Source organism: Heloderma suspectum, chromosome 2 (assembly GCF_057233095.1).
Source record: "Heloderma suspectum isolate Gila_16-S chromosome 2, 16-S_ref, whole genome shotgun sequence".
Classification (NCBI taxonomy): domain Eukaryota; kingdom Metazoa; phylum Chordata; class Lepidosauria; order Squamata; family Helodermatidae; genus Heloderma; species Heloderma suspectum.
Window position 1 is genome coordinate 242,556,323 of NC_139459.1, and position 19,895 is coordinate 242,576,217.

At 41.5% G+C, this 19,895-nt stretch overlaps 1 protein-coding gene across 1 annotated transcript in view; it reads right to left on the minus strand.

Annotated features, from left to right (window-relative positions):
• Positions 1 to 19,895, minus strand: part of SLIT3 (slit guidance ligand 3) — a 693,114-nt gene that overhangs the window by 84,882 nt on the left and 588,337 nt on the right. Inside the window, exons 27-28 of the mRNA XM_084838630.1 lie at positions 13,386 to 13,483; positions 5,960 to 6,099 (exon numbers count right to left, since the gene is read on the minus strand). Coding sequence (XP_084694756.1) covers positions 5,960 to 6,099; positions 13,386 to 13,483 — 238 coding nt within the window. The remainder of the gene's footprint in view (positions 1 to 5,959; positions 6,100 to 13,385; positions 13,484 to 19,895) is intronic.

Consider the following 19,895-nt stretch of genomic DNA (forward strand, 5'->3'; position numbering starts at 1 on the left):
TTTGTCCTCTATTCAGTGGAGGTTAACAAGAGAATCCGACTGGTATAGAAGTGTATGTTACAAGAAAAAGAAATTAAAACAAACAAAAAACATTGTTAGGGACCTCCTCCTTGACCACCTGTGCTGAGCTCTTGTTTGCTCTCCCTGTTGGTTCCCTCTGATAGCTTGCTCTCTGGGAACTTGCTTGCTTGTATAGCCCCTAGACCAGCTAGGACAGCTTTCTCTGCTCAGTTAGGACTCAGGACTCAGAGAATTTTGCTCAAGATTAGATTTTTTCACAAATAATTGGAAACTATATATACAATTTTGTAATCGGAATCATTTATATCCAAATTTCCAACATCGTTTTAGATAATTATAAAAATAAGGCTATTCAGAGATTTGCTTGTGTGACTCACATGATTTGCTTCACTAACAAATCTTAACTCAACAGAAGATCAATAAGACATAGAATAGTATAGACTAAGATAATTTTGATAAATCCTGTGATGTTACAAGATATCTTAGATTTATTTAATAGCTACTGTTTGTTTTTTATGGCAATTTTTTCTGTGTCTACATTTTGGCATTTATACGATGGTATTTCTAATGCAATACGTCTATTTATAAATAAACCCTTGATATAGTAAGGCTGCAATCCTATACATACTTACCTGGGAGTAAGTCCCATTGAGCTCAATATGACTTACTTCAGAGTAAGCATTTATAGTCTTGCACTGTTAAAGAAAATAAAAGTGAAGATACTGTTTTGCTGTGTCAAGTTTCTCACTGTAGTATATAAAGAAAGCAAAACTGTAAAGTAAATGAATGGTTAATATATAGATATAACACAATAAAAACCACTGCCTCAAAACATCAGTTTCCAAGTTCTCCTCTTAAGCTAAGTTCAAGCATTGTAAAGGTCTGGCAGAAAGATGGTTAAAGCAACAATTAGTTTTCATTCAGGTTTAAGGGTTTTCCCAGTCAACCATTTACACAAGAGTCCCCAAAGGGCCCCAAATATTTTAAGAGTTTGGGAAATTTTAGATTTACTTACCAAGCCGCTCAAACCTGATACTTATTAAATCCCGTGATATGTAATACACTCCAGCTTACAAGGAGCCTTTCACTAAGTGTCTGAAGCTCAGAGAGTAACAAGACCAGTTCACGTTTTCATGGTTTAAAAGAATGTAGATATTTTCTTACCACAATACAGTGAATATATGCAATTATGATTTGGTGACTTGTATTCTTAGATGCTTGAGCTAATATAGTTCCTAGCCATAAAATCAGGGAAGGGGGAGGACAAAAAAATCTAAACTTTCAAAATTTGCTACTGATGTACTGGGTGAATCAGGGCAAAACCATTAAATGTATCATTTGTCAGAGGAAAGGTGAGAACTAAGCTGCTTAAAAGTTAAGGTTAGGTTTATATTTTGCTATATAGTTTAGTATGTTTTAATTATTACTGTTACATTATGTATTATGACAATTTGAAAAAAAAAAATCTTATAGGAGTCCCTAACATTATGAAATGGGAGTGGGGTGTAAATGCAAATGCATGAAACAAATAAACGGATAGTTGCTTGCTGAAGTAATTGATACGTGCAGTTTTTCTATATTCTTAAGAGGGAATCACTTTACCAGTGTCCCTATAAGTGGAAACACTTTTGGAGAAGTTTTGTTTCTCCAAAACTTAGAACAAAAGGACATCATATTAAGCTGAGAATTAAGAATGTAAAAATGCAAGATCAGATCAAAGGTCCATCAGGTCCAGCATCCTTTTTCTCACAGTGGCCTGCCAGATGCCTCTGGAACATGGACATGAAAGCAATAGCTCTCTTCTACTGTTGCTCCCCTGAAACTGCCAGCAAGAGACATACTGTTTTTGAACCTGGAGGTTCCAAATATCCATAATTCCTTGTCTGGGGAATAAGTGCTGATTGTTACGTAGCTAAAATGGCACCAGACACACACAAGAGAAAGGTATCAGCATTCTTGGGGGAACTGCAAGGTTTGCAGAAGGACAAAAAAAACCTGTAGCAGCAAACCCTAAGGGACAACCTCCCTCTGCCCCGCAAAAGGCTGAGCAGCCTCAGTGGCTGTGGAATGCTGAGTATCTGTTGCAGGAGATGGGAATGGGAAGGGAGTACCCTGGAAGAGGGCAGTCTGGCTGGCTGGAATCCTGAACAGGTTCATCCACACTGCAACATTTTGTTGTAGGCCCCACTTGTCATGACTAATAGCCACTGAAGGAGCTATTCCCCATGAATACACTTAAGGCATGCTTTCAAAGGCAGGAGCAACAGGACAATGAAGAATCAACACAGTCGAACTACTGATTTCAATTAACGTAAGCATGCTTAACACCATGTTGGATTGTGGCCAGGGGGTAGGGGTATATGTTTTTTTAAACTACCTGTTAACATTCCATTATGTTTTATTTTAAGTACAGTTTTAAAATAACGATGCATGATTTACTTCAGATTAATAATTAACATGATTCATTTGCTGTGACGTAATAAAGGAATGTGCATCTGTGTATGGGCAGAGTGCCTCTCCTATTTTTATTTATTTTTATTATTAAATTTATTAATCGCCCATCTGGCTGGTCACCCAGCCACTCTGGGCAATGTACAGCATATAATTAAACAGTTTAAAACAATAAAATTCTACAATAAAAATGTTTTCTAAAATACCCTAACCCACCCCAAATGCCTGCCTGAACAACCACGTTTTTAATGCACGACGGAAGCTCATTAAAGAGGGGGCATGGTGGAGTTCCCTAGGGAGGGAGTTCCACAGAGTGGGGGCCACCAGAGAAAAGGCCCTCTCCTTTGTCCCCACCAGTCTAGCTGTCCTGGATGATGGGACAGAGAGAAGGCCATCCGAGGCTGATCTTGTTAAGCAGCCTGTCTGGTGTTGCTGGAGGCGCTCCTTAAGATAGGCTGGGCTGGAACCATATAGGGTTTTAAAGGTCAAAACCAACACCTTGAATTTGGCCCGGAAAACAACTGGTAACCAGTGCAACTCCTTCAGCACTGGAGTCATGTGATCTCGCTGGCGGCTGCCTTTAATCAGGCGAGCCGCCGCGTTCTATACCAGCTGCAGCTTCCGAACCGTCTTCAAGGGTAACCCCACATAGAGTGCATTACAGTAGTCTAAACGAGAGGAGACCAGGGCATGTACTACCGATGGGAGCAGATGGTCGGGAAGGAAGGGGCACAGCCGCTGTATCAGATGGAGTTGATACAGCGCTGTCTGGCTCACAGCTGACACCTGTGCCTCCATGGACAGGTGGGAGTCCAAAATGACCCCCAGGCTGCGGACCTGGTCTTTCAAGGTAGCCGTACCCCATTCAACACCAGGTCAACATCCCCCAGCCTCCTCTTGTCTCCCACCAAAAGTACCTCGGTCTTGTCAGGGTTCAATTTCAGCTTATTCCTCCCCATCCAGCCACTCACCGTCTCCAGACATTTGGACAGGGATTCTATGGCCAACCTTGGTGAAGATTTGAACGAGAGGTAGAGCTGCATGTCCTATACCAGCATACGCTCCAACATTTCAGGGATGAAAATGGACACACTCCTGTGCATGAGTGCGTGAAGATAGGGGGTGAAGTCTGGCACCCTACGGGCGTAGCTTGATAGACAATGGTGGTGCCAACACAATCCAATTTCAAATATACCACAAATAGGAACGGGAACAAAAAGTGCATGTAAGCAAGAAGTTCCAGATGAAAAAAAGCAATGAGGCAAGCCACACACGACACAGCAAATCATATGAATACAATATAGATGCAGGCCAGGGAAGGGCAGCCACTTTTGCTGGCGGGCCAGATGACGTCAAGGGGGTGGGCCTCATCCTTCCCTTCCCATGATGTCATCAGCCCTACCTTGCTCAGTTTTCTCTCTCTTTGTGCAGAGAAAGACATGGAGAAAGGAACTCAGCTAACACTTACCATGGCTGAGCTGGGCTGCTCACATCCCCAATCAAAGTGCAAGTGGTCCAGAAAAGGTCTGAGCTGGCTCCTGCAAGTCCCGGGCTAGTGTTGCAGGGCAACCTCCAGCTTATCTCCAGTCCCTTTGCACCACTTGCCCTCTGATGGGGATTCCAGTCCCACCAGGGGGCAAGGCTAAGGGAGGGCAGGGGGCGGGGCCTATGGAGAGTGCTACCCTCTGGATAGGATTGGGCCCCAGTGCAAACCAGATTAGTTCCACAGGGCAGAGGCTGCCCTCCCCTGGTATAGTCACTACATTGCATATATACGACTTAGAGGACATTGATCCTATTTTACAGCTGAGGAACACTGGAGCCCTATTCAGGTGTTCACTTATTGGGTAGATCAAACACTGAGAAGAGAAAGCACTTCAGCCCTCTCCCTCTCCCTCTCCCTCATTGTGTTGATCACCCTCTACTTGTGGAGCCATCTCCCTGAAGAGGAAAGCCTCCTCTCTCCATGGAGGCTCACCATGCAAACCAGAACGCTGGGAAATGCATGTTCTGGTATGCGTGGTAAGCCTCCACGGCAGTAAGTGACTAGCCAGAGATCGGTCAGTCAATACACAGAATTCTTAAGGAAAGATAACATTTCAATAATAGTAGAGTGCCTCTGAACTCATGCAAAGTGCTTTCCCCTCACCACTGAGCAATCAGAACCTCTCCATATACATAGAAACAGAGCTTACAGAAGTGATTGCATAACACTCACACAGAATAAAGAGCCCACAAATCTCCATTTAAAAATTAAGTAGTTTCGGACTCTACTGCATACAAATTGTACTGTTGTTGTCCCCACATTCCAATTTTAGGCAATCGGCTACTTCAAACATAATGGGAAACCACGGTTTCAGCCTTCGTGTGCGTGTGTGTGTATGTGTAGGGTGCCTCCAGATGTTTTGGACTACAATTCCCAGGATTCTAGGCTGTTAGCCATTCTGACTGGAGCTGATGGGAACTGAAGTTCAAACCTGGAGGGCACCCTACACACACCCCTTTCATATGTACTTTATTTGTGACACCTATGCTGGCGTGTCATAGGCATGTACAGTGCAAAAAAGCAAGGAAGAATGTAGTTGTTCTGGAGGGTGTGGGGGAGTTCCCTGGGGCAGGTGCAGAGCTTCGGTATAATGTGGTTGTGCAGCTTATCCCCAACACACACATACAACAGAGATGGGGAGGTGGAGAATTCCAAGGTAGGTGGCATGCCTCTCCTGAAAACCTGAATCGACTGCTTAAAAAAACACACAGAACCTCCACTTCCCTTGCTAGCATTCTATACAAGTGGAGAATCAGTCCATTCCATGCTACACAAAAGTACACTCCATTTACTGACACCCCTCCCCACCAAGATAACCTCCCCTCCATTTTTTTTTTAACAAATATGAATCTTTTTTCCTAACTTTTCCTTCCCCATCCTTTACAATATGCAAGTTCAGAACAGGAATATTCAAGGGGAAATACTGCCAGTGGGCCTATTGGATCCCTAAAACTTCATGGGAGATAGGAGAGGGTAAGGGGCTCTAGTGCTAGGTACCGGCGACTAGAAATGTGGTTCTTGTTTGAGCAGGCTGTAACATACTGCCTCCATGCCTCTGAAATGGGTGGTTCTTATGGTTTCCATTCATGAACCTGTGTCTTTGCAAGCTAGAGCTGGCACAATTGGTGGAGATGTGGAAATGATGTCTCTGTTACCGCCAACATTTTCCTCACCCCCCATTGAATTCCTTTTTGGTGAGATGGAGATAATCCAGATTGCAGCATTCCGAGGTGCCCTTACCCCAACAGCAGTCAGGTGTTTCCCCCTAGTCTGAAAAACCATGAGCTAAGCTATATCTGACTCCACCTAGTATTTGAGTTCACTCTTCTTGTGCAATTATCTATCCATCATATAAGAACTGTTGTCTTTAGGCCTAAAATGGAAACTCCAAGGAATACACCCTAGAACCTTTGACTATATTTCTAGCAATGATTTGCTTACCTGTATAGTTAGGGAGGCAGAGGCAGGCATAATTGTTTATCCCATCCATACAAGTTGAGTTGTTCTCACAATCATTATCTTCACAGTCATCTGGATTTGTTTCACATGTTTTCCCCTCGAATCCAATAGGGCAAGAACAACTTTTAACAGAGGAGTAAAGAAATTAAGATTAATTTATATAACAGTCCGAAATGAGTTAGAATTAGGAACTGTGCACACTGAATATCCATGTGCTAACCTCTAAAGGTTAAGTGGTGTTGAACTAGGATGTTAGTGCTGATTTAAGCTTCAGTGCATATCAAATATTTTATCAGCTCTTCCTGACTCAGACTATCTGGCCTCAGACTCAGTTGCCTAGGATTGCTGTAAAAATCATGACATGCTCAGTGCAGAGTTGCAGATAGAAATTAACAGAAACTGCACTATGTACTTCCTTGGTAGTATCACTTCATGGAGACACAAAACAACATCATAGGATCTCCTGAATCTTTTCAGTTCATATGCAGTTCAGAGGGTGGGTTTCTTAGATTAATGGCGAGATGAAGGTCTGGATGTGTACAGGTGTGTGTGTGAGGGAGAAAGGGGTTGCACGCTTGAATGCTTCTTCATGGAACCCCCTTTCCCCCTACTCTGTAGGGAATTATCTTTTTCTTGTGGGGAAGCATTCGAACATGCGACTTGAGCTTGAACTGGTATTGTTTAGAAAAAGCTGTACACTCAGTTCTGCTCATCATAGAAATCGGCACAATTTCCCTGAGCAGGGAAAAGTGATATGAGAATTGGTCTTCAGATGTAACTGTAAAATCTGTGAGTTAAACTACCAGAGCTTGGGGCAAACTATTTCCAGACATTAGGTCTTCTTAGTCCTGCAAGCACAATGATTCCCCAGATCTAATGTCCATATGCTTTCTCTTGCACTGTTCACATACCAGATTTTCTCAACTGTCATAGTGCTTAGGGGTGATGAAAGACACATATTGTAAGTGCTGTGGAAGGGGACTGAACACATTTTCTCTGCCCCAGAAAGCAATGGGAGAATGTGGAAATTGTGTGCTCAAACCACCTCACCTAAATCATGTTTGTGGTCTCTACAGTGTAACACGGACTCCATAGTAATGGCATACTCAACTGGCAGTAGTACTGGCAATGGCAATAGCACTGAACACTGTGGGTGCAGTTATTAAGTCCTACATCTCTTATCTCTCCTGTTACTCTTTAAAACACCACCACCGCTTTTTTTGGCAAGGCAACTTGTAATCTGATATTTGGGACAATGCTATAGTAGTGGAGTGGGTTGTGCATGCTATGGTAGTGCGGGGTGCACTGGAGCTTGTGTGCTTCCTACACCAAAAGTGTGTGATACGACAGAGAGAGAGAGGAGAGAGAGAGAGAGAGAGAGAGAGAACTCCACACAATTAAAATCATGAAATAAAAGAGCTAGGAAAGGATACAATGCAGAAGTAGGCAATTTTATCGAAGTTATGCCACATCAGCATCAAAAGATTTTGATTATTTCATATTATTGAGCAGCAAGAGAGTGGCAACCCTCTTCCCTCTTAAGCAAAAGGAACAATTCACCTTATTTATTTTTTTAATGGCATAAGGACAAAGAGGTCAAAACAATGCAGCATGACTAAACAAAAACTTGGATTCTTGCAGACTGTGCCAAAGCAGTATCACTGCTGTAGTGTTAAAAAACTACCACAAAGCGATGTGAACTGATTGTGCAGAACAGCCTGACACTGCTCATCCTACACTAACTACTCATATGTCCTGATTGCTGGAAGGGATAGGGATATAATTTTAGAAGGGATGACTGAAAACAAACGTCTTGAATCAATTCTACTTAAAGCACACTAAATCAGTATGAAATATTTTCTTTGCCTGTCCTTTACCTCATTAGATCCAATAAAAAATGTCCTCGTTCTGACCCTGTGGAGATACACGGGATCACAAGTGGGAGATAAGAAAAGAGAAGAAGAGCTTGCACAGCATCTTTTGTAGCCAAGAAAAGAGGGGTGGGGGAGGATAAAAGAATTCTAATTAAATAAAATGATCCATTCATCATGTCTCCCATTTCCATTACAAAACCCCATTTTTCAGGGGTTTATAACTCAGCCATAAAAATGTGCTCTAGGCTGCAACTTGGCACACAAGGTCTCAGTTTGGGAGCACAGATTCATTCTTTCAATTGAAAAGAAAAGAAAAAAGAAAAGAAAAGAAAAAAGAAAAAGAGTCTGTCATGGTTGTTTTTGTTTTCTGAGTGCCACATTCTGACTGGAACAGGTGATGTATACAATTAAGAATATACTATTAATATGGCAATCAGCCAAAATGCTAGAGTTGGAGTACTTCAAACTCTGTGTGTTTGCAGCTACTAACATTCTTGCTTTAGTTATATTAGTCTCAGAAATCATGCCTTCGGGAGAGAGAGAGAGAGAGAGAGAGAAGAGGAGAGGAGAGGAGAGACGAGACAGAGAACTCTTCATACAATTTGGTACTAGAATTATTATTCTATGTGGATATAGATTTAGAAGACCAATTTCCCACAAGATTGCTGAAGGAATTACTGTGAAAAGTATGCCTATACTACTTGCATCTTTAGCCAGAACACCATACTTCATGAAAGGTTGCTTCTCCATATGCCACACCAAGGCTTCAGGGAGGGCATGAGTGATTAGCCTTTCTTCTAGAACACTGAAGAAACTCAGAAGTAAGTTTCATTTCATATGGAAGTTTGAGCTAGTGAAACAAGACTGAATGTACTACTTTCAGAGAAATCATGGGGAGGAGCAAATTCTTCAAGTCTGACTGTATAGGCCTGGTTCACACATAAAGACAACCCAGAGTATGGGTTGAATATGGGTTGTCATCAGATTATGTGTTCTTGCTGAATGTGTTGTTGCTATGTGTGAACCCAGATGTTTTCACACATAACGGTAGGTTATGGTCTATCACTTGCTAACCACAAACAACCCAGGAAGAGAATCCATAGTTTGTTGTTGGGCTGTGAACTCTGGGTTCTTAGGCAACTCTGAGACAACCCATACTCAACCCATACTCTGGGTTGTCATTCCGTGCAAACCAGGTCATAGTCAGAAAGGACTTGGAGGTTGGAAACTTGAAGAGTACAGAATGGAGGTTAGGAATAGGGCAATGGAGGGCTGCCCTCCAATCAGGGAAGAGATATTCCCTCCCCTATTCCTGGCTATGATTACACACTCTGCAAAGTTGTAGCAGCTGGACTGAGGGGTGGGAGAAACCGCATTTTTAGAAGTTTGCATTTTTTCCAATCAAATATATGAATTTCCCCCCATAGGCTAAAGGATGAAAATGCAGATTTGGGGGGAAAATGTACACTAGTGCAAGTGCACACTTTTGAATGCAAATGCAAGTTCAGGAAATTGGAAAAAAATCCCAAGCATTGCATTCCTGCTCATGTTTGGGGTTGTGAATGGGACATGTTTCCATGATTTGCAAACAGAAAAAAAATTCTTGTATATCCCTAGTTGAGATACATATTTCCTTGTGAAAAGGCAACATTTCTCTGGCACTTCAAAGGCTTATAGGTGGGTCCAATTAATATATTTGATGGCAGCATGGTTACTGCTCAAATACAGGGCTTACATGGGTGCTATTCACACAGTAAGCGGTGTGGAGCATCTTCCAACATGATTTGGCCAATTACAATCATGCCAAAAGACATACCCTGAAAAGAGTTGGGTGTGTGTCTGTGAACACACACACACACACACACAGCCATAGAAAATGGCAATCAGACCTTATTGTGGCATAAGCATAAGCTTATGTAGGTAACAACTTACTACACAAGATGGACTAGCTTCCTTGCTAAGTCCTGCTGGTCTAAGGCCTTGAACATATAGCTCTTTTTAATAGTTTTCCATGATCAAATATATGTACATCTTTCATTAATACAAAGCCCCATCCAGTGCCGATACCTTAATACTATATAATGGAATCTTCAAATCTGTTTGAAAGCTCCTAGTTCACAGATGTGTTAGGAATTTGCACTAAAGTAAAAATCGGCACCCATATTTGATGTTTTAAAAGTCTTTTTTTCTTGATCTGAAAAAAAAAATGCTTGTATTTGGTAATACAAGCAAAGTGAGCGGAGCATCAAGGAGGAATTTGATGAACCTCAATGAGCTCGAACACCACATGTTCACCTACCCCTAATATAAACCTAGGACCATGAATATATCGCCCAGAATATAATACTAGGACTTTTAGAGGCATGTCTTCTAGTAGAATATGAGATGGCTGGCTGTACTGAAAGTACTAAATTATATTACGGTACTCTGATCAAGTGATTTAGTATTTGGATGAGATGAATGCTGGCCAGATGTACTGTAGTTTACAAATCAGCTGTTGTATTCACAACAGATTTTTTTTAAAGCAATTGTTTTAGGGCCGTTTGGCAAAACTAGTATGCACACCTGCATATCAACTGGACAAACCCAATAGCCCATGAACGCTGAACTCATCTGTCAACTACGGAAACATTAACACTGCAAAATCTATCAGTTTTTTTTTAAAAAAACAACAACAACAACACAAGTTCTTAAGTGCGGTTTGTGTTACTGGAAGAAAATGTACTGCAGACAGATGTGCTCCAGCTACAGAAATAATATTTCCAATTAACACAGGAGCTATAGCAGCTTCATCACAATAGGCATTATCCAGCCAAAATTAAATATTTGTGAATCCCATTTATTTCAATGGATTAACTGAACACATTCTTAAACCTTTCTCACTGATGGGAACAGGACATAAAGTGCTTCACTTTAAGTGGATTTGACCCAGTGCTCTTAAGATTTCAGCAATGATCAAGGCCTGATATGAAGGCTGGATTCCTTTGCTAAACGTTTTCAGTAGAGACAGCAAGTAGGTGATAAAGGGGCCAATATACAAAGAGTAGCTGTCTGATATTTTTGCCAGCATTATTTCTCACTGGGCAAACTTTGTCATAAAAGAGTGTAAACAGACATTAGTTTGAAATCTGTATTTATTGATAACTATTTATCATTTTTCTATTTTATTCTTCTGTATCTCAAGGTGCAAGACTGGGATGAACCCTACAGTCCTAAAACATAAAAATACATTCTAAAAATATAATTACTAATACATGTACCAATGTAGTCAGAATAATATTTAAAATACCAACCATTAAAAACTTAACTATAGAAAATGCAAACAGAAACTGTGAAATGGGTACATCTAAACTTGTTTGCTGTCTCTTAAATCATGAGAGTAGGCAACTTTTTTTTACCACCAAAAGAAAAGAAAAAAAGGAAAAGTAACTGTCACAAAGAGAAAACACAATCTTAGACCAAATTGTTTACACTTAAATGCTTGAAAGAGATTTTGTTTAAGACTTCCATCTGATCCCATGCCCTTTGCCGACACTGTTGTGGCAGCGTGTTACAACAGTAAATATGAGAAGTGGAATCACCTGCTGTTTGGGCCCCTTATGCTACCTAGGCACAGCAGGGGAAGGAAGGGTGTGAGGATGGAGTTTCAGTCATAACAGGGTGAATTTCCTGGCTTATGTCACCACCTTACCATTACTTAAAAGATAATTTTTCTTGTCTGTGACTACAGGAACCCGGGAGTTAAATCACTTGGCATTTCATATGGAGGAACGCTTTGGCTTAAATTTTCCTTTACAAGAGTAAAGGTTTGACAAGTTTGGCAGCTGAGCTTGAGTATTAATATGTTTCTCTGGGAGGGGGGAAAATGTATATAAGATATAATTTCTTTCACAGGCCACACAACACAAAATTCCAAGGGGGACTTCTCCTTATAACATTTCATACACATCATGTTTCATGAGAAAACAGTCTCTCATCTCAAGGCACACGGGATGTAGGAATGCAATTCCTCCTGTTGCCAGCAGGAGCTAACTGTTAACAGGGAGCTAAATGCCGAGTAGTATGGGAGCACTCTGCTTCCGGATTGTTCACACTAAGAACCAAACTAGGCATTACATGGTAGATGTATGAAACTGTCTCCAAACTTCTTCTTTTTAAATAATAAAAAGAAGCTGCAGGAGGCTTCCAAATTGATGGGAGGAATGGCAATAGGTGGGGTGAGGGATGCAGAGGGAATGATTAACCTTTTCCCCTCCAGCCATTTTTCTGCTCAAAAACATGCACCCTCCAGCTGTAACCTCTGTTCGACCTCTCACTATTTTGTCTTCCCATCCCTTCACACTTTCTTCAGCCCTTCACATGTTCTTCTGTCAAAATCCTAGAACTTGGAATAAACTAGCAAAGTTCATGGGCAGTTAGTTTAAAATCTAGTGATGGGCAGATAAGATTGGAAATGAACCAAGATATTTCCCAAGAAATCAGAAAATAGCGTGGTGCATTTCCAAGTCAAAGTGAATTCTACCCCTCCTGTGAAACCTCTCCTTCCTCCCATCCACCCCCAGTCCCTTCCCTTTTACTTACTGATATTGCTATACATCTTTGAAAAACAACACTTCCGAATGAACACAGAGGCTTTTGTCCTGGTGTACTGCAATGAAGTACGCCAGGCACGAGGAGGGAGAAACCTCCCTTTTCCCCTCACTCCCATAGCCAGAGCAGCACTGCTGTTGCCAGTCTGGCTGGTAAGTTCAGTTTAAATAGATGTGGAAGTTAGGGTGGGGAGGAGATGTTAGGACTGGGGAGGAAACAGAAATGCTTCTCTAATCATTGATTTTAAGTTATAAAACAAGTGATTTTAATACAAGCTGGAGGAGAATTTGAGGTTCCTAATGCTCACCTCTTCTTTGAGGCAAAAGTAATCAGCCAACATAACTCATTTCTCAGCCTCAGATGAGTACATTTTACTAGCATGTGAAACCTTCAAGCACCTTCCATAACAACGACTTAGCATAATCTTTCATAACAAGACCTTTCTTTAAACCATATTTGACTATGAGGCCACTTTAGAAGGAGAGTGTCTTGCAACTGCTTATAAAGAAACATACTAAATTTGCACAAAAAAGAGAGTGCGAGAACTGTCCTTGAAATGCCTCAAAAATAATTTACTATGATCCATACAAAACACTGTAATGGAACAGCCTTTAGTACGCATTAAGAGGAAAATATGGTTGCCTGTCTCAGGGCAAACAATACGTCACAGTGAAACCCAATTAAGGCCACGATACAGCCAAAGTTAAGTATTTTTCAGCCCCATTGTTTTAAATGGGAGAGATTTAAGTATGTGCTTTAACTCTCCCATTCAATGTGACTAAATGCTTAGCTTTGCCTGGATCATGCCCTAATTTAATATATATGGCCAGGTGATTTTCAGTTATGGGGTATTTTTGTATGATAGCCTTTTCGGTTTCACAATAATGAAAACTAAGTTGCTTTATCTATTATCTTGCTTTTAAACACAATTTGCTTTCAGTTACCTGAATCCATCTTGATTTGTGTCAGTGAGATGGCAAGTCCCCCCATTACGGCATGGATTGTGAATGCAGGCATTAATGGGTGTGCCGCAGTCTCGACCCTATCAAGGAAAGTTCATGAAAAATGGTTAGTCCTTTTCTATCTTTCACACAGAAGCTTACTCAGTCTATTTTCCCTTGCCTGCATTTTCTCATTGGCAGACACAAAAGATGCAGCCTTCAGAATCAGATCACCCATTCTGATTCAGTGAAACCATTTTTTCCTTAAGACAGTGTTTTGAGAAAAGCACAACAAATAGATGACTGCTTGGCACTGCAAGGAAAGTGGATAAAAATTGCAAGGCACTGGATAATAATTTTATCACCTAATGTTTGGATATTTGCTCCCTACGTACTTATCACTTGTAAAGCGTTCAATATAAACAATAATAAATGAATATGATTAGAGACATAAAGCAACATAGATCATGTTCTTAACTTAATCAACATCTCAGCAAAGCAGCAATACTACAAACCTGTAAGGAAGCATGTTTATTTAAAAATTAGAGGTACTCTGGACTTTTATTTTTGTAGTAGAGTTAACTCATCAAAGATAATATCCTTTCTTAAGTAAGCTTGTATTTTTACATAGAAGAGAATACATGTAATAAATAAATCAAACTTCGTGGCATTCTGTTCTTTAAATGCATTTAAATACTTTCAATGTTGTGTCTTAGCAGTGCAATCCTATACATGTTTACTTTGAAGTAAGCACCATTGAGTAGTATCCAAAGTTAGCCCTACATAGAGTCGACCCATTGAAATGAATTCATTTCAGTGGGTCTACTCTACATAGGACTAACATCAGACACTGCCCATTGAATTCAATGGGATTTACTCCCAGGTATGTGTGTATAGGATTGAAATTTAAGGTGCCTAGCCTCAAAGGAAGATAAAACAAACAATTCAAAAAACCTAATTAGTTGGATCAAGTATAAGCCTCCCATGGACAGAAGGGTTCCTTTCATCTGTGGGAAGCTTTTGATCCAGCCCAGCTTTTCTACTGGCTGAATGGGGAAGGAGGAGATTATTCTGAATGATTCCCTTCCCCCTGCAGTCCCTACATGCCCCCCCAAATCTGATTCAGCAGGGGGTTGGGGACCCTCTAGAACATTGGAGAGGGTGGCACTGGGAGCTGCAGAGGAAAGGGGAATTGGCAAAAATGACCTCTCCACTTCTCTTAGTCAGCAGGAGCCTTCTGAGTGGAACTCTGGTCGGGGATGCTCTCCTTGGTTGAAAAGAACTCTGGATCCAAACTGTTGTGTCTTGGATCAGCCTTCCCAACTTGGTGTCCTCCAGATGTTTTGAACTAAAACTCCTAGCATACTTGACCATTGGCCATGCTGGCAAAGGCTGCTGGAAGTTGAAGTCCAAAACAGCTTGAGGGCACTGAGTTGGGGAAGTATGTCTAAGCTGGTAATATTTTTTCTACTCCCTCTACCATAAAAGAGTGTTAAATTATACACTTTATTTTATAATAAATAAAATATTTTGAAATGTCAGTTCTGTTCTATTATAACTCCAATGCAATGCTTATGGGCACAATTTTCCCTCCACGACATAAAGCTGAATAGATCTATTTTGCTGTAATTAAACAGGAACAAAATCTTAGGGTCATAGTGGAACATTGGTCAGGATCCCACAGGACACTTAGGCCTCTGCCAATTCCCGCATGCGCCGCCAATTCCTGTCTGCAAGTGGGATTCACCACTTGTGGAAGGAAGATTTAGCATTTCTAGGCCAACTAGAAACCAGTTGGTGTAGTGGTTCGAGTGCTGGACTGGGAGCCGGGAGATCCGGGTTCTAGTCCCCACTCAGCCATGGAAGCTCACTGGGTGACTTTGGGCCAGTCACACACTCTCAGCCCAACCCACCTCACAGGGTTGTTGTTGTGAAGATAAAATGGAGAGGAGGAGGAGGAGGATTATGTATGCCGCCTTGGGTTCCTTGGAGGAAAAAAGGTGGGATAGAAATGCAGCAAATAAATAAATAATTAAATAAATAAATAACGAGCAAAAACACTCGTTTCTGGAACAGGGCTGGTTGGCAGAGCTCACATAAGGAAGCATCACTGACCTGCCCCAACTGAGAAACAAGTGTTCCTGCTCATTCCAGGGCTTCCTCTGGGAAGCACTTAATTGTTGCAGAAGTGGTGGGCCCTGCTTGCAAAACAGAATTGGCGGGACCCACCGCTTGCGCAACAGAATGAGAATCAGCCCATTGAATTCTGCCCATTTATTTGAAAGTGTCAGCTCAGCAACCTGTGACAATGAAAAAAACAATTCCATGTTAAGAATTATTAGGAAAGAAATGGAAAATAAAATAACTGTGTCACAAAGCTTTATATAAAACTATAGTGCAGCCACATTTGGAATACTGAGCACAATTCTGTTTGCCCTCACTAAAAAAGGATAACGAAAAAGGGCATCTAAAATGAGCATAGATACAAGGGCATACAAAGAAAAGCCAAAGATTTGGGCTATAACATTTTAAGAGGTGATATGACAGAGGTTTATAATAGCAAAATGCTAAAGCTTGTGGGCAATCTAGGACACACAAAAAGTATGTCTTCAAACAATGTGTGTTTAATTATTGAATTTACTTCCATAAGGTGCGGTGATGGCCCTTGGCTTAGGTTGCTTTAAAAAGGCTTAGACAAATGTATGGATGAAGATATATAAATATTGATTAAAGTAATAGCTGCATATGGAACCTCCATGTTCAGGGGCTATATATCTCTGATTACCACATACTACCCTGGTTCACATGATCAAAATAAGCCACGGTGGCTTGTTGTAAGTTGTGGCACGTGCTGGACGCAATCTGAATAATCACTGCCTGCTTGTGTCATCTGAACCCAGGTGGCATGCCTTGCTGAAGATTAAACAACCCTCAAATAACTGTATGACAGCTCATGGGTTATTTGAGGGTTGTTTAAACCTCTAGCAAGCCATGCCGTCTGGGTTTAGATGTCATGACAAGCTGCGCCCGAGCAATAATGATGCAAATTTCACCCAGCACATGCCGCCGCAGTATGGCTTGTTTCGATCATGCAGTCAGGGTCACTGAAGATGAATGTCACCCCTTGTCCCTGCTTGTGGACTTCCTGGAGATATCTGGCTGACCAGCGTTGGAGAGAGTATTCTGGACCCGATGGATGCTTGGTTCAGTAGAGGACAGTTCTCTACTGTTCTTAAACAGGTGACTGCTTGTTATTTTCTCTAGAAATGCCATGCCATTATCAGTGAGGAGGTATTTCCCAAAACAGCAGTTTAATTATGTACGCAGCTTTTACTGTTGCAGGACACCTTATGGGAATACTCCTAACCTCACCTAAAAGCCCGCTGAAGGACCTCAGGCGGCAGCACAGGAATCACTCCGCTGTCAGGGCGACAGCTATACTGCTGGATGTCCCCTAGCATGCCACTGTACATGTTTCACCAGTGATGTCCCACTGGCAGAGCAGGGGAAAACAGCACAGTCGATGGTGCTTGTAAAGATGCCACATCCACAGCCCTGTCATTTCCCTGACACACAGGCATAAATGGCAGGACTCCATACCAGCCCTGGAGCTTCCCACAATGAGAGGGATGGGGGGGGGAAGCTGCCTGCCCCCCACACCTTGTGCCCAGCCCACAGCAAATCAGCAGGGCAATGGATGTGGCAGCTGTTCCAAGTGTGGCTCTCCCATGCCCCCAGATGTAAATGAATAGTAGGATTACTCTGTAAGTTGTTCTTTCTTTTCAAGGAGTATGTGTCCAAGAAACCTGTGTGCCATTTGTCCTATGACAGAAACAATGCATTCTACCTGTTGATTAGTTCTCTGGTATATGGAAGTTTGGTTTTAACCTTTTGAAGAATGAAAATCCTCTCCATTCCTTCTCTCTGCAATATTACATTAATATTCATTGAGTTACGATGAGTTTATGAGGTGTTTAAAGATTATTGAAATTTTAGCCAGTATAAATATTTTCCAGGATAATGAACATATAGAATAGTATAATAACCAAGATATTTCCTGCAGCTTTTAATATGACTACATCTAATACAATCTTATAAAAGGCCCCACAAGCCTTGCTTCTCTAGAATGACCATGCATCTTCTTTATATAAAGGTCAGCCCCTTTCATTGTGTCCATGGCCCTCTAACTGGGCAGCAAAGAAGCTCTGAGAGAGATGGAAGTGGTAGGTTTACCAAGTTGCCTGCAAATGTGGGCACAACTTGAATTCTGGGCTTTCTACATGGAGCCTGGCTTTGGCATCATTTGGGGGATGAGGGTGGGCAGGGGAGAGTGACCCAAAGTCCCAAACTAACAGCTCAGCCAGGAGCATGTGCAAGTGACTTTTATCCTCAGTGCATTTTCCCAAAGTGATATGGACAGAGGGTGCTTCCAGATGAAGCTTTTATCATGCAATCACCCTGCCTCATTCATGGAATTTTACAGGGAGTCCAGAAAAATGACGTTTTCCACTCTCCTACTTTTCTGCACTGCTTCTTCTATCTTCTTGGGTTTTTTTACAGAAAAAAATGCATTAATGACAAAAAGATAGAAGAGTTGCAGAATGCCTTTTCATTGGTAGAACTAGGTGCTACCACAGGTTTCTGTTGTTCTTTAATGCTAGGAACACAGTGGTATACTTGGAAGCTTATTTTGAGAATAATATTGCTAACAAATTTAAAAAGCCACTTAGCATCTGAAAATGCTATCTTTGATGATTAGTAACTAAGCCATTCATACATTTTTACACTTCTAATATATACTTGTAAGAATCTAAGGACCAAATATGCATTGTCACACTTCTACACATTACACGTATTGGCATCAATCTACTGAAGACAGAAGGCAGCTATGATTTCATAAGCCTTTCTCCTTTTTTTGTGCGAAAGATAACATTTAAAAATCTTTGTCGGACAGATGCAGGAACGTGATAGAATGTAAGGTACAGGAATGTGACAGATTGCACTTTGGGAATTGTGTCCTTTCTTTGTTAAATGCTGCATTGTTTGTAAGAGGAGCAGTGCTTTGAGTCATTTTTCTGTGAATGTGTTTTGTATGCAATTTAAACCACCCGGGGAAGGGTGTGGAGCTGGAGCACATCTCACAAGGGAAACAGAGGGCTTTCACAGGGCTGTTCTGTCTCAAAAGGAGGAGACCAGAGTAGAGTAGAGAGGAAAAGGACTCTCTGAGGCTTCTTGCTCTGGAATTGTGCTTCTTTTGTTACCTCCTTTGTGAACTGACAAGCCTTGTTATTTGGGATTTTGTGCAGGTTCATTTGGACAACACCCTGCTCCCCAAAAAACACTTGTGTTACTCAAGGCATTATGTTAAAGTGTTAAGTTAATATCTTGGCCATCTTGTGACAAGGAGTCCTAGTTAAATGTGTAGTTGCCCAGTGGCTTGTGGGGGTAGGCAATCAGAGCATATAATACCAGTTCTGTACAGCTGCACTAGTTGCTGTTGCGTTTCCATGCATAGTTTAAACTGCCTTGAGAAGGTATATAAATATTTAAAGATGTATACATATATTTAAATAAATGAAATAAGTAAGTGGAAATGGAAGCCTCACTCTAAAATGACTTCAACTTTGTGTTATAAATGCATACTTTCCAAACCTGCTTTCTCATAGTTAAGATAAAAATTTTTTGCCCAAAGCTACCTAGTTATAGCCCAGGTTTCTCATCTTTAAGGTGAAATGTAACACTAACTGTGAGCACCTCACAAAGTTTTGTGTGGAAACAATATTCTGCACATCATCTATCCCCAAAATTTAGGGCAGAATGACTATAGGTTTTTGTTCCCATTCTACATCATCTCCAGTCCCAGAATAAGATTGTGTAGTCACAGTGGTGGGGGTGGGGGATCCAAAGATCACAGCCATAAATCCTTTACGCAGAGGGTAGGTGACCTTGAACTTAGCATGACTTTATTTCTGAGTACCCCTTCATGGATCACTGCCTTGTTGTGGCGAAGGGGCTTGCGTAACTCAGTGAAGCCATAAGCTATGCCGTGCAGGGCCACCCAAGACGGACAGGTCATGGCAGAGAGTTCTGACAAAATGTGGTCCACTGGAGAAGGAAATGGCAACCCACTCCAGTATTCTTGCCAAGAAAACCCCATGGAACGTATCACAAGGCTAAAAGAGATGACGCCGGACGATGAGCCCCTCAGGTTGGAAGGTGTCCAATATGCTACTAGGGAAGAGCAGAGGGTATTTTCAAGTAGTGCCAGAAAGAGTGAAGCGGCTGGGCCAAAGCCGAAAGGACACTCAGCTGTGGATGTGTCTGGTGGTGAAAAGAAAATCCGATGCTGTAAAGAACAATATTGTTTAGGAACCTGGAATGTCAGAGCAATTAATCAAGGTAAGCTGGAGGTGGTCAAACATGAGATGGCTGGAGGTGGTCAAACATGAGATGGCAAGATTGAACATCGACATCTTGGGAATCAGCGAACTAAAATGGACAGGCATGGGCGAA